Source organism: Gymnoscopelus braueri (genome assembly GCF_963280865.1).
Source record: "Gymnoscopelus braueri genome assembly, chromosome: 1".
NCBI lineage: Eukaryota > Metazoa > Chordata > Actinopteri > Myctophiformes > Myctophidae > Gymnoscopelus > Gymnoscopelus braueri.
In genome coordinates, this window is record NC_137603.1 from 59,595,579 (window position 1) to 59,619,463 (window position 23,885).

General features: G+C 43.3%; 1 protein-coding gene across 1 annotated transcript; it reads right to left on the reverse strand.

Moving 5' to 3' along the window:
• Positions 1 to 3,174: 3,174 nt before the first annotated feature.
• Positions 3,175 to 23,259, reverse strand: LOC308089295 (GPI ethanolamine phosphate transferase 3-like; the record flags this gene model as incomplete). The annotated part of the gene is made up of 5 exons (XM_080433938.1): positions 3,175 to 3,182; positions 3,273 to 3,398; positions 3,830 to 3,943; positions 4,929 to 5,013; positions 20,011 to 23,259. The coding sequence occupies 5 exons, from the start codon at positions 23,257 to 23,259 to the stop codon at positions 3,175 to 3,177; spliced, it is 3,582 nt and encodes a 1,193-aa protein (XP_080290064.1).
• Positions 23,260 to 23,885: the final 626 nt, after the last annotated feature.

A 23,885-nucleotide genomic window follows, 5' to 3' on the forward strand; every position in this document is an offset into this window, starting at 1 on the left:
CATTATCCATAGTAGCACCACCAGGATTTTACACGCAAATCTGTACACAGTATCTCTATAGTCATTAAACGAAACTGATCTTTCAGATTTTTCATATTCCAGCCTGATTGGCTAAGATTGGCTTCCAAAGTTTGCAGGAGTGCTCCGTTTTGCCTCAAATCATGAACACAGCGTGCAATTTCCGTGAAATTTTGCACACACATTGCCACAAGGCCGAGGAAGAAATGGCACTTGAACAGTTTAAAAATCAGCCTCATGGTGGCGGTATAAACAGGCCGATTTGCGTTTTTACCTATAGCTGCACCGATCTGCGTAAGACTTTGTATGCGCACTCCCTATTGGCGGAAAAACCTTTGCCCTGCATTTTTCACATCTGCCTTTTATAGCGCCACCAGGAGGCCGACTTATGTAAAACATATTTTTGGATATTACTCCTTTGTCACGCAAATCGGTACCTCTATAGTCATGTGATCAAGACGGATCTGTTTGATTTTTCATATTCCATCCTGATTGGTGAATTCCTGGCCCACAATAACCTACCTGACCTGGTGGAGACCTGTGCTCAGAGGAGCACTTTTTCTAGTTTTATTTTTTTAGACAGGGGGTCCGCAGCCAAAAAAAAACATCATTTTGGGAGATGTAGGGATGCCTACCGTGGCATTCTGGATCAGTTGAAGGGATTTGAGTGACCATGAAGGCAGACCAGCAAGGAGGGAGTTGCAGTAGTCAAGCCTGGAGATGATCGATGCTGTGATAAGGAGCAGGGCAGACCCCTTGATAGGAAATAGGATCTGATACTCCAGATGTTGTACGGTGCAAATCTACAGGATTGATTGATCACTGCAATGTCAACAGTTCCAGGCAGTTGGCAGTTGGAACGGATGATATTAATTGTTGATAGAAATGGAAAGATCCTGCAGGGGCCAGGACTTTACAGGGAAGAAGATAAAAGCCTCTTGTCTGCATTGAGCTTGAGGTGGTGGGAGGAAATCCACTATGAGATGTCAGCCAGGCATACATCGATACACTCTTCAACCCGTGTGGCATATAGGGAGGGAATCTGAAACAGTATAGCGGTGATAACAGAGCTTGTTAGAGATGACACATCCAAAAAGGCCAATTACAGACCCCTGGGGTACTCTGGTCAAGAGGGCACGGGAGGGATGAAAGCAAACCATTCTATCAGATTCTATATCAGCTTCTGCCAGAAAGGTTGTCTAGAAGAAGCTGGTAGTTGGCGGTGTCCGTTACTGCAGAAAAGTAAAGACAGACGAGGCGTTAAGAGTGGGAGGCAGCCCGAGCAGCGTGCAGTGACTGTGAGGAGTGCTGTTTCAGTGGAAGGGGCTGGCTTGAATCCTGGTTGGGATCCAACAGGTTATTCCAATGGGAAATCGTATTCTTGTGGTACTGTGCTGTTAATCACACACACACACACACACACACACACACACACACACACACACACACACACACACACACACACACACACACACACACACACACACACACACACACACACACACACACACACAAATTATATATACGTATATTTATTTATTTATCTATAAAATGTATTTATTTATTCTGGTGACTGAGAGAGTCATTAATACACGTGACACACAGAGGAGGCGTGATTGATCACAGCTGCTCATTAATTGCACATGATAAAAGGTTGTTTACACTCTCAGCCTCCGTCCCTTTGGCCCCAAAGACATATTTTCAGAGGGTGATATTTTTCATGCGGCTATAAAGGCTAAATCCAACTCACATGATCAATTCATTGCTTAGGAAGAGGATGCTTGGTCTCCAGTCTGTGACCTTGAAAGAAAGACACAGAACCCAGAGAGATTGTATTCCCTGCAGGTTCATGGTAATCAGGTTGTAATTGTAAAGGTGTTTAAACTCAGGGTCAGTTGAGGACACGATTAAAATTAATTACTCATTCCATCTGCATGAATGAATATGCATACAACATTGTTCTGTTCATCTGAGGTGCGTGTAGAAATTGGCATTTCTGCTGCAAATTGGCGCCTCAGGAATAAAACTGAAATCCCTTGAGGAGGGTGTGGGGGGGATGGGGCGAGGGGGGGGGGGGGGGGGGGGTGGCAGAGCAGAGACTGTTCTGCATCCCCGCCCCATAGCTCTCTGTGCAATCAATCAATAAATGACTTTCCCTTTCGTTTAGAAATTTGTACACTGAATACAATTTAATTTCACATACAAAAACCAAACAGACACATTATTTTGGAAGGAGGAGAAATATGAAGAAATAGATACAATAATGTATTGAATTGGTAATTTGAAATAAAATGGATGACACAGGCTTGGAACCATACATTTCCCATTTTGATTAGATGAAAGGATGTACATAAATATCCACAATGCAGCGATGTAAATGTTTCCATTTCCATACAGTAAATGGATGCACATCATGCCATCATGCAATCATAGCATCTGATTGATCCATACTGATACAGTACATGCTGTGTATGTGTCATACCTTTCACCACATATTCTGGGGTTGCAACTTGCAACAGAGTCTCACTAACAAGAAGGCACATGTTGAAGTTTGGGCAGAACCCCTTCCTGTCACATTGTGACCTGGGGGGGGGGCAAGAGTCACGATATGACTTTCAGAGTAGCTCCATAGACATACTGTACATAGTTCAATAGACAACGACTGTGTTGTCATGGGCATGTCATAATACGTGAACATTTGGCGGAAACAGGTGCATATTGGTGAAAATAGTAGATCTATCTAGCTTGTGAAGTCAGAGGCACATTTCTGTGGAAAAAAATTATATCTATTGTATTATAAAAAATGTTGACTTTAAGTGCATGTGCTGGGATCGGAAGAAGCAACCAATAATCAGTGTCTGTTCTGTATTTTGCCCAGCTTCACTGAGACAAACAGAAACTTTTAAGCCACACCAAACAGACTGGATATCAAATTAATCCACATTGACAGAATGAGCTGCTGCAGTGTCAATGGAGTGTTTTAACTCAAGACAACTCAAGTTTAAGTATTGTACCAATAGGTACAATACTTAAACAAAGGTTCAGCATGGTGAGAGAAGGAACGGATGGATGGATGGATGGATTTCTTCTTCTACTTCTGTCAGTCATTTTCTCATAATACTCAATTCTGCAGAGGTTTTCCTATTTAGGAAAATCTCACACCACTATACGCACACAAGCATACATACACACTTTACATTACATGTAGGCATACATGTAAACCCCAGTACAATCCCTCCATGGGAATCACTTACCAGACCATCTGAGATGCTCTTCTCCCTTTAAAACACCTGAGCTGAGAAATGCAGCCTGTTCTATTCCACCTCTTCCAGGCTTACAGTCTGAGGTGATAGATTGGAATGGGTATAGTGTTGTAATCCCTATGTGTGCACAACAATGCACACAGAGGCGTACACACAACACACACACACAACACACGCACGCACACGCACGCACACGCGCGCACACACACACACACACACACACACACACACACACACACACACACACACACACACACACACACACACACACACACACACACACACACACACACACACACACACACACACACACACACGTCTCTCACACACACACACACACACACACACACACACACACACACACACACACACACACACACACACACACACACACACACACACACACACACTCACACACACACACACACACACACACACACACACACACACACACACACACACACACACACACACACACACGCGCAGACACACACACACACACACACACACACACACACACACACACACACACACACACACACACACACCAACATTTGTGTTGGTGTGTGCCTGGAAGAGGTGGAAGAGCCTGGAAGAGGTGGAATAGAACAGGCTGCATTTCTCAGCAACGGGATTCTTCACTTCCTTTCGTATTGAGGAATCTTCACAGGAAACAGAAGTGGGAATTTGTGATATGAGTTGGAAGAGTGAATATAAAAAAAGCTTTCATTGGGAAATGACACTTTGAGCTGTGCTGTAGCCTACCATGTGCATTTAAATGCTATAACATTGAAAATGTAAGGCAAACACCGGATATAATTCAGACTATTATGTTTTAAATGGTGCATTTATGTATCTGTAGGACCTTTATAAAAAGCACTTTCATTATATTGGTTCAAAATGATTGATGATGATTTTTTTATATATTTATCTGAATCTCCCTCAAAATGTATTTGGAAGTCAATTGAAATCTCAGACGAATGAAAACATGGACTCACCATCATTTTATATTGCCTGGCATGGCCAGACTAATATCACTACAAAAAAATGCCTCTGGTGATAAACCCGCCCCACATTTGCATACTGGGCCCTGATTGGTCCCTCACAACTTCGGTGGGAGAGAAATCCAATCTCTATTGAGAGGGGCCAGACGTAATCTGCCGAGGACATTTTTTTTTTCAATGGCAGATTCGTCTGGAACCAGGCAACATTTTATATGGCTTTTTGACAATAATTGGCGGCCATTTTGGATTGATGCCAATTAAACATATTTCCGCTACTAGGATTTCTTAGGACTTTTAGTATGTTGTTCTGGTGACTTCATAGAAATGGTCTGTGAAGGAAAAAAATCTGTTACAATTACTTTGGACCTTTAGGTCCAAAATGAGCTATAGTTTGCCTGGACTAATTGAGACAGAAACAAAGATGCAGGGGACACAATTTAGAGAGGCAACTCTTCATGTCTCAGTGTTTGTTAACCGGACATAATAGTGTCATACCGAGCTTGTTGCTGCGTGTTGCTACAGTGACAGAGGCTGCCGAGAGCGATAATGATATTGAAGTGAGTCAGTGGTTCGCCTGTGGTTGTCCCATTGCTGCTTTGTCTCCAGCCCGCAGGCCGGATAACTCTGCTCCAACACTGCTAACCCAGAGCCTGCAGGTCCTCCAGTAGGCAGTCATGGAGTGTGGATGAACCCAGTCCCCTGGAGCAAAACTCTCTCTCACTCTGAGTCTGGATAGAAACATGAATGACAAGTTACAGAGACAGAACAGAGCAGTCAGAGAAACACAGAGAGGTGGGAATTTACACAAAGCTGTCCGAGAAGGACTGCTGGAAATGTGCTCATGTACAGTATGCAGGTACAATTTTTTTCCTGAGAATCTAGTTACTTTATATCCTAGGAGTAAGGTCTCTCTCCCTGGCTGTTCACAGGAATACAAGCTGTTTCAAGCACATGTCCATCTCCTGGCTATTTGTGTCAGTGATACAGAACCTTTTAATGGATTTTTGTTTTAATGGACATCAATGCATGATATTAGTAGAGGGAACAGCATACTGGTCTAACAGACGTGTGCGTATCAGCCCTATGTTCCCTCAAACCTAACCACAACCCTAACGATGCCCTGATATGGCTCTTTAATATGTTGTTTGGAAAAGCCTGACTTTAATGATCAGATTGAAGGAGATGATACAGTGTCATGTCTCACGGGTTCTGGGGTTGTTTTGTGTCTGAGCCTGTGTTAGCTGTGCAGGCTGTTGGGTTGGGGGGAGGTGGGGCTGGTTCATGCTGTGAGGGTGGGGGTGGCCTGGCGGGGGTCACCAGCACTCTGGTTATCTCTGAATGGCAGGTTACGCTTAAGTGCTCTCCATAGTCCGATGGAGACAGGGTTGATGTACATCGGGAGTGAGGGTGGGGATACGTGTTTTGCATGGGTTTTTTATAGTCTCCTGGGGCACTTACGTTTATTCAAAGCCTAGAGGCTATATACCTATTCATCTGCTACAGGGCAATTGCAACAACGTTCTGTGTAGACTGTATCTAGTGTGTGTGGTACTGTAACTAATATCGTCGTCATGTTTTATTTTCCCCAAACGGAATAAACACCACACGATGAAAAACATAAGATAGCAGCTAGAAAAGAGATATTTCTTTCATGGACAGATTAAAGCTGCTGCGACAGCAAACTCTGCACTTGGTAACAGCTAGCATTAGCTCGTTAGCCTAAAAGGCTATACGCACATTGCTACATTTGGTCCTCCTTTCCCCAAACGAAGTAATACTACACATTGAAAAACGTGTATTATTTGAATATTATGGGCGAGATATTTGGCAAAACACGCAAATATCGAGTGATTAATGTAAAAACGGTTCTTTTTTTTTTTTTTATATTACCCCACATTTTAATCACACACTGAGGGGCCACTAAACAACAGAGAGCTAAAAGCGATTTCACCCCCAGAAATGCTACAAATATCACTGTTTGTTGCAGAAATGTGATTTCTTTCAACAAATTACTGTAGGTACAAAATGGTGTCGTGAGTCATGTAACAATGACCGTCAAACAGGGGTTTAACACCATACTGTTTGCATGTAATTGACTTCGAATAATTACTGGTCGGGCCTATTTCTTACAAAAATAAACGCCATATATCGTGAACGCAACATCCAATCATCCCCGTCTGTTGTACAAACTCTATTCCCCCCCACGGCTTTCTTGTATCCTGCTGGCTGCACCCCGTGACTGACACTATAGGCAACCCAGCCTGGTGGAGATATATAGACATGCATGGGAGAGGGTGTGGTAGGTGGAGGTCTTGGCGGGGGGGGGGGGGGGGGGGGCTTGGTTGACAGTATGCTCACTGCTTCATACTCGACTACACCACTGTATGAAAATGAAAATGCAACACAGAGGGCAGCCAGCCGACCAGCGGGCCGGGTCAGTGGCTGACTTATGGCGATATATTTTTAAATTGGCCTCTCCAGTGTCTCTGATAAATCAACACATAGGTCATTAAATGGTTCATTATCCTCCTAATATGATTCATGGCCGGTAGAGGAGGTGGTGCCGGTGGTGCTGATGGAGGAGAGGGGGAGGGAAGGGGGGGTTCACGGCACGCTGAACCAATGTACGATGTTGAGAGTCACGTCTGTCTGATTTATGGCCTGACAGCCTTGGATGTCTGCTGCGCCGGTCAGCCAGGCTGTTCAGTACAGCGGGACACATCAGAGGTCGGGAAACTAAAAGCAGCGAGACAGTGTTCAGTACAGCAGGAGACATCAGAGGACAGGGAAACTAAAAGACAGGCACATGGCATGTTGACTCCTGTACACGTACAGCTATAGAGGCTGGGCAATGTATGGATATTAAATCGATATTGTGATATAACAATAGACAATATATTGTCTATGTTCTATGTTCTATGCCACCAAAATGCCCTACCAACAGTCATAACAAAGTGTGACTCCTTACTCTCCTTCAAAATCACTCTAACAGAGCACTCAGATGGCTGCAATTCGTAACTGGCCCTTGTTAAAAGTCTAGCTTATCACCAGAAAATGCCCCCCACCCCCCAACTGTTTACTGTAAATATGCTTATTTTTGATTACTACTCGTTTATATGATGTTTTTGCATTTAATTGTATATTATTGTTTGTCTTTAAATGTCTCCCCCAATACAATGGAAACAAGCCATAGTACTTTCTTGGGTTATCGTTTTAGCATCCTTTTGTATGGAACTATACCTCTGTGCTTTTTTTTTTCAAACTTTTAATAAAGTATTTAATCAATCAATCAATCAATCATCTGCTAGTTTTTGACAATTTTGAAACATCTTGAAAGTGTTTGAAAAATGATGAATAATTTTGATTTTCTTTTTGTTTACACAAATCTTCTCTTTCCTGGGGTCCCTGGCACAAAACATTTTCAGATGAGGGTCCCGGGCCAAATACATATACTGTTGGGGGTCCACGGCATGAAAAAGTTTGAGAACTACTGATTTAGAAGGCATTTTGTAGAATCGGCCTTAGGTCTTAAAGGAAGGTCTTATTCGAAAGCAAAACTCTTAGGTTTGTCTGAATGTACGCACGCACGCACGCACGCGGGTGTGTGCGCACACACACACACACACACACACACACACACACACAGTTCTGCCCCTTCCACGGTCTACTGTCGAATGATGGCATCATACAGTCATTTGGGAATGAACCAATCAAACAGGTCTCCACACTGCATCAATGGAGAACTCACAGCTTTCCCATTACAGTAAATCAAGTACAGATGTACTGCCAGATTTACAAACACCGACCACTGCAGCGTGTGTGTGTGCTTGCGTGTGTTTCTACCCAGGTGTAAAGTAGCAAAGTACATTTACTCAAGTACTGTACTTAAAGGCATACTAGGTAACGTTTTCAACAAAACTAAAGTTAAATTGTATATCTTTTGTGAGTGGCAAAAGTTTCACAACACCCACTCCATGAATTTCACCCCCGGAAGCCTTTTATTTATATATTTTATATTGAACGTGGACTGGGGGGACTTTCCCGGGGAAATGACGTCATCTGGCCGGAAAACGGAGGTGGAAATGCACTGGTTTCCTGTTTGGCCAGGAACTACCGCAACGGTTTCCTGTTTGGCCAGGAACTATCGCGCAAATAACAAAAAGGAACCTCACGCTGATTTTAAGAGAATGTAGGATTGGAAGATCGAAAAACAACAGAAAAAGAAAGCACAGCTCATGGTAACTAATGCTCCACTGGCTAAGAGAAACGATCCGTAGATAGTATAAAACAATTAAAATAACGCTTTTTGAAACGCTTCCGGCTTCCGGTGAAAACGAATGGAATTCTGGGTAATCGAGGACCACGGAAATTGTATGCAGTGACGGTAGTGACCAGCAGAGGCTGCTAAAAATCGTTAGTTGTGAATTTGCATTGTACAACTTTAAGTAAAATCTTGACGTACTTGCACTTTACCAGAGTATTTACAATGTTGAGTATTTTTACTTCTACTCCACTACATATCAGAGGCAAATATTGTACTTTTACTCCACTACAATTATTTGAAAACTTGAGTTACTTTGTAGCTTGTGATTATTACAAAACTTACATTACCCACTTCAGCCCTATGTACATTTTGGCCATTTGAAAATAGCCGATCTACAATGCGATCATATAGCCGATGCGTCGCGATACAACATTGTGAGCTTGTAGATTTTCAAAATACATTTTATACATTAGAAAACTTGTGAAATGGGACATTCTGCATAATGAGTACTTTTACTTTTGTACTATAAGTATATTTTGATACCAATACTTTTGTACTTTTACTCAAGTACATTTTGAATTCCGGACTTTTACTTGTAACAGAGTACTTCTACATTGCAGTAGTGATACTTTTACATAAGTAAAACATTTGAATACTCCACCACTGTGTCTCTACCATTACCCTAACTCAGGGCCAATTTGTTCATAAGCGTGTGGCGCTGTCAGTGTGTTACCAGGGAGAAGAACACTGATGTGATACCCCATGAATAAAATATAACATCTCCCAGTGAGTTCCAGCAGAGAAACGGCGGCTTGCGGTCTGTTCCCTGACTGTCCTGACTCAGCCACTTTTCTGTTTATCCATAACAACAAAACAAACCGCCATACAGGGAGGACGAGGAGACAGGGGGATGGGATGAGAGAACAGATAGGTGTGGAAGAGGCTGAGTCACGGGAGGTAGAACCTTTCCTGCAAATAATCACATGGCGCTGAGCTAGTGCAGTTGTGCTAGTGCAAATTACTCAACCCCGGTACTTGATAGTCCTGGTCAAATAATTACTCAACAATAGGGGTGTGCCGATACACTAATTTCACGAAACGATACGATACGATATTGGGCACACAACTTCGATACGATTTCGATACGATACGATACGCACTTTTTTATTATGAAAATATATGGGGGAGAAAAAAAGCAAATGCAAACAAATATTTCTGTTTTTGCATTATTCAGACATGCAAACTTCCACGGCTAGTGGAAGCTTTTCAGCTTCCACTAGCCGTTTTGAATCCAAATAGGGCAATAGTGTGACACCTGACCCGAAAAAAAACAACACGTTGTCACCCTTTTCACCTCGGGGCTGTTTGCATGCCTGATTATTATTATTATAAAAAAAGAAGAAAAAAAAAATCCAAAACGATACATATCGTCACGAAAACATATCGCGATATATCGCGGGACGATATATCGGCACACCCCTACTCAACAACAAGTGAAAGTTGCTCAGTGAAATGTGTACTTGAGTTAAAGTACTGGTGTAATTGCTTTAAAAAAAATACTTAAGTATTCCAAAGAATCCAAAAAAACTATTATTGTGAAAATAGTAGATTTACAAGTTCACGACATGACGCGTTGTGAGCTTGTAGATTGTGCTATTTTCACTATATGCTATGTGCTACCATGTGCTATTCTCACTATATTTGAAATATGGCTTAAGTAGTTAATTCATAAGGTACTTTTTCCAAAAAATGAATTAAGTACAGTACTCAAGTACTTTGTTACGGCCACCACTGGCAGAGTGGATCTGCTGTGAGTGACCGTGTGGATTGGGTCCATCAATTCTTGAAAATGACATACATCTCCTCTATCTGGGACTGCGCTGAACGACGACACAAGAGAAAACTGAATGAGACTCAGTCATCTTCACGGCTATGCTATCCCTACCTGAGCTCTTACTTCTACTCATCTCGCTCTCTCTCTTTGTGCCCACCAATGCCCTTCTATACCTTCTCATTCTCATCTACACATACTCTCATCAACTCTCTCCTTCAGAGCAGACATATACCAGGGGTGAATTTTGGGCTGGTAATAACCAGCGACTAGCATTCACATTTAACCTAAAATCCAACTATTTCATGCATATTTTCTCCATCTTCGATATATATTAAACAATTTTTTTTGATCGGCTCTGCAGTGCACCACAATCCATGTGTCTTGATGGGCCACGTTGTCAGCTGGTAGATCTGCTATTTTTGATATTTCTTAAACAGGGCTTAAGTGGTCACTTTGTTACCACCCTCTAGTTTTTTCTGGAATTACTTATCTGATAGAGTACATATTAAAAATGGTTCTGCATAAGGCCAAACACTTTCTGCATCTGCGTAGCTGCGAGTGTCCACTGGGGTCCTTATGATGCAAATGTATCATCATGCCCGAGTAGACATCCGCGTGAGGAGGCGGACGTAAGCAATTACAGCCTGTCCCTATTGGCTGTCTAAGAGCACCTACCACGTTTGGGGCATTTAGCAACTGGATGCTAATGGCTGTTTAAAGGCCATCCAATAGGAACACAGAGGGGGTGGGGCATACAACCTTCCCTATTGGCCGTCGAAGAGCACCTACTGTACATGTACCAAGTTTGGGGCATTTAGCATGCTGGGAACTGGAGTTATGGCTGTTTTAAGCCCAGCCAATGGGAACACAGAGGGGGCGGAGCAATGGTGCACCTGTGGCACACAATTTCCAAAACCTTTCCAAAACCTTTTCCAGAATAATTAACCCAATTTCCAGGCCTAAATAACAATCATTCAGCACAATAATTAGTCTCTTACTCTTATGTGCAATGCCCAAACACAGGCAGTGTAGCAAAAATAAAGCATAGAATTGTCCTGTTGTGTTTTCATGTATTTGTAGGGTTGCCAACCGTCCCGTAAAATACGGAATCGTTCCTTATTTGGAAACTAAAAGACGCGTTCCGTATTTTGGGGTCGTGGAATGACGGCGCGATTTTTATATGAGAGAGAGTATTTCTCACTCACACTCACACACACAAACGAGACGGGGCAGCCACCCGTCCTGTCTCATCTCTGTGTGAGTGAGAGCTCAGTCCGGGTGTCAGTCAGTGTTGTTGCCAAGTATAGTGAGAGAAATGAGCCAGCCGACCTACAAAAACAAGCCAAAAACAAGCCAAATTTTGTTCCAGGGAAGTTGCGGGAAATAAGCAGACTTGGCAACGCTGGCTATGAAGCCATTGTCTGGGAGTGCGCTCAGCAGCTCATTGGCTCATTACTCATAACACGACCAATGAGAGTTAGCGCACGGTGGACTGGTTGACATCAAGTGTCACAGTTCTTCATGACTAAAACAACTCCTGAGATCGATTCGGTATGGGATATTACATCTTATTTATCTGGTTGTGTTTTTTAGCAAGATGTCAGTATTTCTATTTACCTGCCCTGGCAGCCTACATATTGGCTGCTGATGTGGGCATAGTCTAGGCTATTTCAGTAGACTAATATGGTTGATTGTTTATTAATGTTGAGTTTTTCAAGTCTAATAAATAAACATTTATTTAATATATATTGATCAATATAATTAAATAGTGTGCCCATTTAAAGAATAACTCTTATATATATTAATCAATATAATTAAATAGTGTGCCCATTTAAAGAATAACTCTTATATATATTAATCAATGTTCATAGATTTTTTTATTTACTGTAGATTTCATAGATTTCTATGCATTTCAAGAGTTTGGGGGGCTGGCTCCCCCAAAAGATAACCCTAACAACCCTAACCCTAAAACCGAATTAAAGTATCAAAAAAACTCCCAAAAAATGAATTTAATAACCCTAACAACCCTAATCCTGCATGTGTCCCGTTTTTCCATTTCTGAAAGTTGGCAACCCTAGTTGTTTCCCAGTTATAGTGTTTTACTTTTCAGTGGTGTTCCTGTTATTTTGAAGTAATGTTGCATTTCCTGTTTCATTGCTAGGTTTTGCTTTACACTGCTGTTCTCTTTGTAGCTGTTGCCTGTCTTGTCTCACCTACCCTTTGATTAGTCATGTTCTCCTCCTGTATCCTCTAGTCCCCCAGCCTATCCCAGTGTTGATTATCTGTTGAGTTCACCTGTGTCCTGTTATTTCCCTGTCTATTTAAACCCTGTGTATGAGCAGTGTGTTTTGCTACTGCTAGTTCATTGTCCAGTGTTATTTGTAGTATATCTTGAGTTCAGTGTCTTTAGCTTGTATTATTTGTTTTTGAGTTATTAAGCACTTTGAACCGACCTGTTCAGGCTCAGCTCTGTCTCTCCTGCATTTGGGTCCTACATTCTGCCCTGACTCAAACCGTGACAAGAATATAGAGTGGTATAATTCCATTCTGAATTTTGAGCCAAATGTTTTTCTACACCACCAATCCATTGCCTTGCATTTGCCCCATGTATGCATTTAAAAGTAATGAAGGATGCATGGATGTTTTAAATTACATTTATTAATTTAAGTTAATTTAGTTAATTTCAACGAGGATACTGTCAGACACAAGGAGGGAAGAACATAATTATGTAAAACAAATCAAGAGTGGTAAACTTAAAGTGCCATTTATTTTAGGAACTGAACATAGTACAGTATTTCCAGTATGTGCTACAATATTTCAATCAATGCTCAAAAAAGCTAAAAACAGGTAGAGTAATCAGCATATTCCAACAATTAACCATGGCAATTTAACTGCTAAACTGTGACCACTTAAGGATTCTCATTCTTTCATTTATCTTAGCTTCTCATCAAAATGTCTAGTAGGCTTGTTTCTTTTTCTTTGGCTGAACGGCAGAGGCTGTTGGATTTTGCAATGAAGTTTGCTAGTGGTCTATGGGTTTTCTGCATACTCATCTGCAGCTTTCTCCATGGCTTTGGCATCAGCATCAATTTTAGGCCTCTTTTTTTTCAGCTCACCTAATTCATCCATGAGTCTGTCTTTTCATAGCTAGAGTCTTTCTACTTTTCTCTCTTTTGCTCATCAAGGTGGGCAACATACTTCTGCCTTGCACCTGCAGCTGTTGCGAGCAGTTCTTTTGTGAGCTTAACCTTACTCACACATCCAACTGCCCTGATATGGTCAATGATGAGTCTCTGTGCCACTAAAGGCTGTGTTACTTCAGATTTTCCACCACAACTTCTTTATTCACAGAAAATCCCTTCTGCACACTTGCCTGTCCATGGGACATCACAAGGAGCACCTTCACCACATCCCAGACCAGAGATGTTTGAATTCACTGCTGGAGCCCATGTTCTCATGAAACAAAGTATCCACTCTATCTGAGGAGGGGTCAAATTCTCTGAACCCTGGAGTGGCCAGAGAGAAATCACAGAATGCCTTGTACTCTCTCAAGACATCATCACATACTGACTCCTGCACTTGATTTGCAGCCACAAGGGTTTGCAGGACTCTTTTGTTCCCACACTGCTTTTTGTGCAACCATTTTGTCTTGGATCTAGGCATTGCATGCTTCTAACAAGTTGGTACTGCACAGGTGTCTTGTTAACAAGCTTGAGCAAGAGTGAAATGAGGATTTTTTTTTACAATCTATTTTTAAATCAAGCACCTGCCTCTCTGAGAGATCTTTTTCAGATTTGTCAGTTTGCTGAGTGCTGTCTCTGCTGTAAAACCAATGTCCACCTTTGAAGCATCCTTGTGTTCACTTGCTTGGTCAAAGGGCACCCGGAGGACTTTGTATACTGAGGTAGCCTTATAATGGCGACAGTGTTTGGAGAGCTTCATCATCAACAACCTGCTCTTTTAGCACAGATTTCATTATTTTTCTCACTGATCTGATCTGCCTTTTTACAGATCCCTCCAAAATGTGAGCCCGCTGGCGGGTTGAAAATCCACTGTATTCCCTTTTGACGGAGTGAATCTTGAATCTTTGTTTGGTTCCAGTTTTGTATTGCTTCACGAAGCTCTTCAGCAGCAACAAGATTGGTGCCATTATCAGACCGCATTATGGATGGGTGGCCTCTCCTGCACACTCTCCTGTTGTTGTCTTTCCAGTAGTACAAGAAACAGTAGGACTTGGCCTTACATCAGGCGTGAATTACGTGCTGACACCCGCAAGCTGTTGAGCAGCCTTTTCAATTGTAAAAGACCACACCTCTACTTAAGTTTAACAATTTATTGAAACGAAATGAGATGAATGTGGAACTGGATGAGGAACACAAGGTTAGGGCGAGACTCAGGGTGGGGGCGTAGTCTCAGGAGCTGAACGGCCATGTTTGGTTTGTTGTGAAGCAGAACAAGCCGGTAGAGAGATCGCTGGTGTATTTATACTGTGGTGATTGGAACAAGGATTGGCTCTTGGCTGTGCTGAGTGGAGCTCGGTGTAGTGGATACGGGTGATTATGGATGGGGAGTGGCTAATGAGTGGCAAGTGTGGTAGATAGGGAAGTGATAAGCAGAGGGTGGTCTCTACTCCTGAACATACGTTGAACACAACTACATTTGGAGTTTGAGATATTTTTGGCTTTTCGCATGGCTGACCAGCGCCGCCACTCAGGGGGTTTGAGTGTTTTCTACCCTAGCTACCCGGGTTTCAAACACGGGTCTGACATACAGATGCTGAGATCTCCTCTGAGATCTTGAGATCCACTGCTGAGCTAATGCAGAGAGCCTGTGTGGACAGTGGATATGCTTTTGAGCGTTGAGCAGTACCACTTGTCAACCAGTAATGAGTAAAGGAGAAGGGGGAGATGGGGAGATGAGGAGAGCAGAGATCAAACGACATGAGAGACGAGTCGAGGCGTGGATAGCAGAGCGTGGAATTACCAGTCCTTTAGATATGCACACAGTTAAGGACAGACCCACTACTTTGTTTGAACATTGTTCCACTCGAGGGCGTTCCACTGGGAACCTCGTGGTGGAACATGTAAGAGCTTAAGATCGGGATTCACGTAGTAGAAACGTGAAACCACTCCAAGTGCAGCTCTTTGATGGATTGAGCCAGGAAACAGGAAATCCTATGAATGCTACAACACCGCTGCTTCTGGTACACTTTGTCAGTCTAAATGAAACAATCACAGGGTTTAAAAGGATTTTACTGGTATTCTCAGGGTTGGATTAGCTGGAGCAGGGGGGTGAGGGGCATACATGCCTCTGCTTGTGATATCCCCCCTCTGGTCATTCATTTTTATGGCTGGTGGGGATATGTTTTATCCCTGCTTCTGGTCAGACAGAATTAAATAGATGCATTTCCTTTTGGGAAATGTAGACTGTCTGATACGTTTGATACTTATCTTTGATAATAATATCTCAATTTAACAATTTAATTATACATGTTGTTAACATGTTTACCACCTTAACCCTGGTGGCCCTGTATTAGGTACATAAAAAAAAAAATCTGTACGCTTCACTATAGTTAAGAAAATACCCCCTCTTTCTTTTCTACTAATCAAATCCATGGTGGTGCACTTTTTCAGTCTAAATGAAACAACCACAGCGTTTAAACGGTACTCTTGTATTATTTCTCTGCTGTCTGTGAAGTCTATTGTGTACTTGTAATGAGTCCACAGTGTACAAGGAACTCAATGCCTCATATAGGAACATGGGCTGGGAAATTGTTCGCTTGGTTAGAAGTCTAGAAATGACACACTGGCCTTGAGCAAGGGGGCCTATAACGCCACTGACGCAGAAAGGTAATAATTTCCTTTACTTTAACTTCTGTTCTTCATACAGAGCTGACATATAGAGCTAACCATCAATTAACTGAGTTGTAACAGGTTCCATTTATAGTACCCATGTTGTGTTTTTTTTTGCTACTTAAAGGGATACTTCACTTTCGGGCCGGGGACACATTTAAAAAAAATATTAAAAATAAATGAAAAAAGTTATGGAAAATTCATGGCCCCCTCACGCATTAGTAGGACACTCTAATGCGTGAGGGGGCCATGAATTTTCCATAACTTTTTTCATTTATTTTTAATATTTTTTTTAAATGTGTCCCCGGCCCTAAAGTGAAGTATCCCTTTAATTACATTGACTGATTAACGTATTTATTATTGTTTTTAGATTTATGTGTGTGTTAATTCGTCCACTGAATAAAATATTCCCCTAGAGGCACTCTTCTAGTTTGAAAGGCTATATTTAAAAATGTCCATGGGTTCAACACCTGTCACCTGACTAAAATAGATGGTGACTGTTCAGTCAGTGATTTTGATAGCACCATGTGTGGAAGACATGGTCTGCAAACAGGTCTGCAAACTGTGACCTAACTATGTCAAGTGTATATAAAGCATGGTTGGTTTGCTCTGCAGAGACTTCCCAGCTATTGTTTTGCTTTTAATAAAAGTCTATCTATCTATCTATCTATCTATCTATCTATCTATCTATCTATCTATTATCTTTACAGGTAGCGAAAGGCATTGAGACAATGCAATACATGGAGTCTCTACGGTTGTCAATAAATGAACACCTGACGTCGGTGGGAAAAGAGATATCGTGTGTTTTGGAAAAACAGCAAAGTGAAGTTTGTTGTGTGAAGCTTGTCAGAGTGTTTGTCTTGGACCGCCTCAGTGCGGCTGCAGGGTTCATGTGCAACCTCTTCCAGAGAGAGATAGGGACACTAGTAGCCTAACTCTGCTGGAGCGACAGCAGAGTTAGCATGTGTTCTATCATGCACGTGACACCAAACTGTCACATGTCCCACTGTATACTCTCACAGGAGAGGGTTCATCAAAAATATCAAACATGTTTGATATTTCTGGATGATACTATTATCAGAGTGGGATGGCGGAAGAAACACACGTTCAAGAGAGACAAGTCTACAAGGAGACAGATGTGAAGTGAATGAGACTTTTGACATGGTAATCTATCAACACAACCTGTTATGGGTGCATTGTTGAGTGGACAGCTGAGGCTTGTCAATATGTGGCAAGAACACAACTGTTTCTCTCTATAATGTGTCTTCCCAGACATATAACTAACTGTTAACTGTTACATACTGTATGTAAGTCCTGCTGTTACACTGTTACCACAAGTCCATTACTGGCTCTGTTGTTCACATGTGCTTCAACATCATTTGATCATGAGAGATGAGATCATATGAGATGCTGCGGTGCTCAGCCAGGCACAATGATCTTAATATAATCATGTAGTGCACTGGTGTATGATGCACCATTATTATTTATTTTTTTAAATCTGTAGTGGCTTTAAACCCACTGAAATCACACAAGACACAAAATGTGGGAGGAAAAATATCGTCTTTGAGTCACAAGCCGGTATAGCACCTGAAATCATCAAAACAAACGTGCTCTATGAGGAGTCAGAGTGTGTACAGAGTGTGTCAAAATGTTTAATCATGGGGGACTTCTGAAAGTGCACACAAGGATTCAAACAGGGGAAAAGCCGCTTTCTTGTACATTGTGTAAGCCCTTTGTTTGCAAAGTTTGTGGTAAAGGCTTCTGTCAAATTGGTAATCTAAAAACACACCTGACGATTCATACGGAGGAGGGGTGGCTTAATTGCATTTAGTAATGCTTTGGCCAAAATGCACATCTGAAGATCACGAGGACTAGAACGATACAGAACAGTAGAAAACGTTTTTTTGTTTTTTTAAAGAAGCCATCTGAGTTCACACGTGATATCAGACAAATAAATGTATTGATCATTCAATCTAATCCAGGATGACGTACATACTAAAGCAAAGGAATCTCACAATACTGTATCAACATGACTGAATAAAATAAACACAATTAGTTGTTGCTGTTGATTTTCTTTTTCCTTTTTTTAAATACAGTCAATTGATTTAGATACACAAATGCTTGTGTTGCTCTTTTGCGTTTGTGAATTCCCTTGCCAAGCCAGCTAGACCTGTAGATACATTGGGATGCCAGAAAAAAAGGATGAAGAAAAAGCAAAATGATGGAAAGAAACATGCAAAAGACTCACAATACAATCCACATTTAAAAGAGTTCTTTGCCTGTACGGTTAATTCCTCAATAATGATTGTTGTCAGTATTACCGTTCATTGTCCTTGCTTACTTAATACTGCTTTGTAAAATCAATTTACTTTCATCACATATTACAAAAAATATAAAAAACAACATGTTTCGACCAAACTGGAGCACGAATCTACGAAACTAATGTGAGCACCTGGTTGATCTCTCTTTCTCTGGTACTACAGTTAATTTGTTTATTTGAAAAGGATACCCATTAGCTGATGCCATGGCAATCAGCTATAGTCTTACTGGGGTCCACAACAAAACACATAACACGCATAAAAAAAGATTAAACATTTATCATTAAATTGCATTAATATCCCTCATTTTCAACCTTCTTTATATACAGTAATTGGTCCTCACTAATGCTCATTATAATATGGTACCATTTTTGTCTACTCGTCTGTGTCTCAGATGAGGGCTGTGGACAGGAAACCAGTGACATCATCAGTAGGCAGGTTTGGCCTTTTCAAACAAGATTTCTTATTTGCTATTTTGAGCAAACTTATAATTTTTTATTTTTTTATAATAATGTCTTCTACTATAATAGAATGCTAACTTTCCAGGAATAGAAAGCCTCCAATTCCCCCAAACTACTCATTATATTAACAACAAATACAAAAAACTAGACACATTTGTTAGGGAGGGACTAGTGGAGAAGAGATCCAGTAGAACAAGACAAGTCATTCCAAATTTCATTCAAAGGTAAGCACACAATCATATAAGCTGATGTGTTTACATTAAACTTGAAATACAATGCAAGCTAAAGAAACCACCAACTTGTACTATTCTGAGAAGGGAATGACCCAGAGTTGCTTATCTTAGTTTGTCAATTAAAGATTGATTTACACGCTGGATGAGTGTAAAGTTTCACAGTCCTCAAATTGAAACTGAAAACTGAAAATTGTACTGAAAAGAATGCACGTTTCAGACTCATTTAAAAGAATGCATTACACCTTTAGTCACTTAAGTCAATTAATCAACTGGATTCATTTGACCAAAATGTTATGATATTTAGTCAACAAAAAACAGACTAAAACTAAAATATTTCAGATGACTAAAATGTAACAAAAACTAAATGGAATTTTATTCAAAAGACTGTCAAAATGTACACTGGTTACTATTGTAAAGTAATTTTCCCAACACTGATGATGCAAGACAAAATACGGACCTCTGACAATAAAGTAGCCTAGCCTATCATCAATCAATCAGTCAATGCCCGATTGTGCACCATAGCAAATAGCCGATCTACAAGCTCACAACACCTAGGATTGCGACGCATTGTGAGCTTGTAGATCTGACAACATTGCACAGAACATTTTGTCAGTACGGAGTACCGGACCACCTTCACCCCTGATATTGTCTCCGGAGGACCTTATGTGACACAATGTCCTCATGTTAGTCACTATTTATGATTCTGTTTGTTTGTGTGCATGTGTGTGTGTGTGTGTGTGCGTGTGCACGTGTGCTTGATTACTTGCTTGCTTGTGCTTTGCTTGAGTCTTTTGAACCAGCCACCAACAGCTACATCTACTCTCATTACCAGAGCGATACCGATAAGCAGAAACACGCTGGTGACCAGGAAGCCTGAGGCCTCGAACATCAACTTAGGTGTGAACACCTTCCGAATCTCTAAGTGTCTCCTGAGGATAGCAGCGGCACAGGCGGACGCAAAGAGCTGCGTGCCATGAATGAAGAGGCAGCGCGCCGAGAGCTGCAGGAGGGCAGAGCTGAACTGGCGCGGGTTCTCCCTCAGTCTCATCTCCATCGCAAAATCCTTTCCCTCCTCCGCTCCCGCTCTCCCGCTGCCACGCACCTCGCACACCAGTGGCCAGAACAGGAGCAATGGACAACCCACCGCAAACAGGATATGGGATGAGAAGGTGTTGAGGGTGACCAGTGTGGCCGGCAATGTGATGCCCGTGTGTCCACCAGGGAAGCCCACAAAGGCGGCGTCCCACTGGATGGAGGAGAAAGTGGGCAGGTGTCCTGTCGCATGGAAGAACTGGGTGGCGGCCAGGGACCACAGCACTACCGGAGTCCAGGGTACATAAAAACCTCCAGGATGTGTCCCGTGCAGACTCCTGAGGTTGGTAGAGGAGGCGTGGATGTGTAGGATGGCGCCCATCTCCAGCAGAAGCAGGAGAAAGGACAAAGCCATGCCCTCTGGGTGCAGCAGAAGTAGACCTACGCCCAACAGTCCACAGAACAACAGTAGCGGCGTGGAGTAAACAGTCCCCAGACCGTAGGCCTCCACAGCGGGTCTGCTGTCTGTCTCGGCTCCCCCGCCTGGCTCATCGTCTTGCATGCGATCTGGGGGGATGAGGTGGTGCAGTTCCGTCTGCGGGCTGATGCCAATAGTCACTCGGTAGCGGGGTGGCGGGGGCAAGGACAAATCCTTTGCTGATGCCGCGGCCGTGGTCTTAACAAACACAGTGAGAGGGTCCAGCCACAGCAACAGCATCCCAATACCCAGGAGGGAGAAGATGGTTCTGGGAAGTGCCACCTGGGCCATGCTGATGAGCTCGGCCTCGTTCCTAAAGCTGTCCTCCAGAGTGCCGCTGACGGCCCAGTTAAGCCCCAGGCAGAGGGACAGCAGTGGTAGGATCCAGCGGGCTGTGAACGCTGCCCCGCCTGAGGAGTCGAGGATACCGTAGTGACGCAGCCAGCATCTCAGCAGGTACGTCCACAAGCCCAGCGAGGCTAGAGAGAGAGTGTAGCGGACATTCTTCAGTTGGCTGTCCTGTAGCCGGGAGAGGGGAGAGAGGAAGGGGGAGGGCTGGCACGAGTCCTGCTCCTCCCAGCAGCTGTGGAAGGAAAGAGAGAGGTAAAGACTGCCCACCAGGAGCCCCAGACAGGCCATGAGGGTGCAGCTCTCCTTCCTTATAGAAACAGGGGAAAGGGCCAAGGAGGGCGGAAGCCTGGCAAGTTTATGGAGGTCGCGGTTGGGTGGCAGTAGCAGTCTGTCCCAGTTGAGATGGATGGGAACGTACAGAGCCAGTGAAAAGACCAAAAAGGTGACAACCTGGCCTTCGGCTATCACGTAGCTATCTGAAAACAGGGAGGCATCGCGCAGGAGTAGCACCAAGAGAGGTGGGACAACGAAGCGATGCAGGCTCAGCCAGCTGGCCCGCTTTTGAGCTTTGGCTCCGTTACCAGTGGCAGTGTTAGCCTGATGAGCCCACCAGAAAACCATCAGTTCTGAGGCTAGGGCAGTGGCTGCCAGGCACCACGTCACCTCAACATGACCCTGGACAAACAGCTGACCAACAGCAATGCAAAATCCTACCGATAGTGCTGCCACGACATTGGCCTTTAGCAGAGCACTCTCATTGACCAGCACACAGGACAGCTCGGAGAGGATAAAACACAGCAGGCAGGCAAACAGCAAAATGGTTAACCCTGCAGCCATCTTGAGCAGATCGAAACGGGCCCATCTGGCCTGGCAGGTGTCTCTGACAGATGTGAGGTAGGACTGCATGGAGACAAACAGCTCTGGGGAAGGAGACAGACCTTTTGTTACGGTGGCGAGGTACTCGGTAGAGATGTGTGAAAACTCCTCCTGCAGCTTAGAGAGGCTGTTTTTTGGGAGATCTTTGGCCATGCTGGAGTAGGTCTCCAGAAAACGATTGACCTGTTTGATGTTGATCCACAGTGCCTCCAACTGGCTGGGACCCCTGAGTGCACCTTTACTTTTTTGGCTTTGAGGAGGGAACAGAGGCAGGAGGACTTGGCCCAAACTGCTGTAAGGTATAGGCACTCCCAACTGCAGAGCCAAGGTAGGAACCAAGTCTGTCTGTGGAACCACTTGTGGTTCTTTCTTGGATGGGGGCCCTGAAAAGAGAGGTGAAGGACTGTAGAGGAAGAGTGCAGCATCAGTTTCCTTCTGACTTTCTCCACCGTGGTCTCCCGTGTCCGTCATCCCATGGTCTCCCATCACCACCAGGAGGGTGTCGTTCTGCATGCGCTCCATCACCGATCTGATGACTCCATCCATCTGGGTGAGTTTGTCGGCCATGGCAGGGTGGTCGATAAAAAAATTGTGGCCACAGTGATCCACTCCAATGAAATGAGTGATCAGGACATCCCAGTAATCACCCACCATTGTTGAATAGAGATGCTGGAGAATCCCATTGTCGACTGTATGCAAATCCTTGACGTTGAGAGCATGGAAGGGCAGAGAGCGGTGGAACTTCTTAGGGAAAAGACTTTCCCAAGTATCATCACCCATGAACACCACCCGTTTCCCCAGTTGCACAAGCTGGTGAATGAGGTTGTCCTCCAAGACGGCGCTGGACGCAAAGTTATTCCCGACATCAATGAAGGTGGGCAGTGAACCCGTGGTGAGGCCCTTGATCCTCTGCATGGTGGTGGTGGGCGGGTCAGCGCGGAATTTGTACAAGCGGCTGTGGAAGGGCTTCGAAGAAATTGTTTCCTCGAACACGGGTAGCTTGTTCTCGTGGTGACGCGGCACCGCGTTGGCGTGGTCAAAGCGAGCAAAGTCGTACCTCAGCGCATCGATGACGAGAAGCACAGCCCTGCGGAAGCGGGGCTTGGCATTGCAGAAGTCTCTCTGCTCGCCTGCCGGGAGCAGCACGTCCTCACAGGTGCTGGTCCTGTTCACCTCCAGCCTGACCAGCAGAAATCCACCCACAAATAAGTAGATGCTAACATAGAACACAGCACACACCCAGAGCAGTAGGGACAGGATTTTGAGGCTCTGCATCCTTGCAGCGGCCGGTTCTGTCCTCTTTCGACCAGGCCAGGATGTGAACGTATGTGTGTGTTCACACAGTAAGGGCGCTGTCAGGCGCCTCAGGTAAACAAGAGTATGCCACCACACTTAACGGGTCGGGATGATTTAGCCTTAGTCCCCTTGAATAAACCCTTAGTTAAACCCTTAGTATAATTATCGTACTGTGATAAAATAACTCTTTCGGACATAAACTGGTTCAATGCATATCATGCATCCTTCTAAGTGACTGCTTCAGGATCGAGCCATTAATAGTGAGGAAGGAGCAGACATGCCGATGACATCATGGCTGTGCAGGATATAATGACATCATGACAGGTTAGACTAGAGGATGAGACTCCATAACCAATAAATGCTTCTGAAAACAATTGAATGGACAGGTTTTGTTTTCTCAAAAGCAAGGACCTGTCCAAATTTGTAAGATATAGGAAAAAAAATCCATTTCACTATTAAATATGGCTTAAGTAACTCATTCATGTATATTTGTAAGTTTGAGTCCCGGGGAGACACCAAATTCCTCTTTTGGGTCTCGAGCTGAAAAGGTTTGGGAACACCTCTGTTATACCTGACTGACTTGACAGACTGGTCACATGACTTGT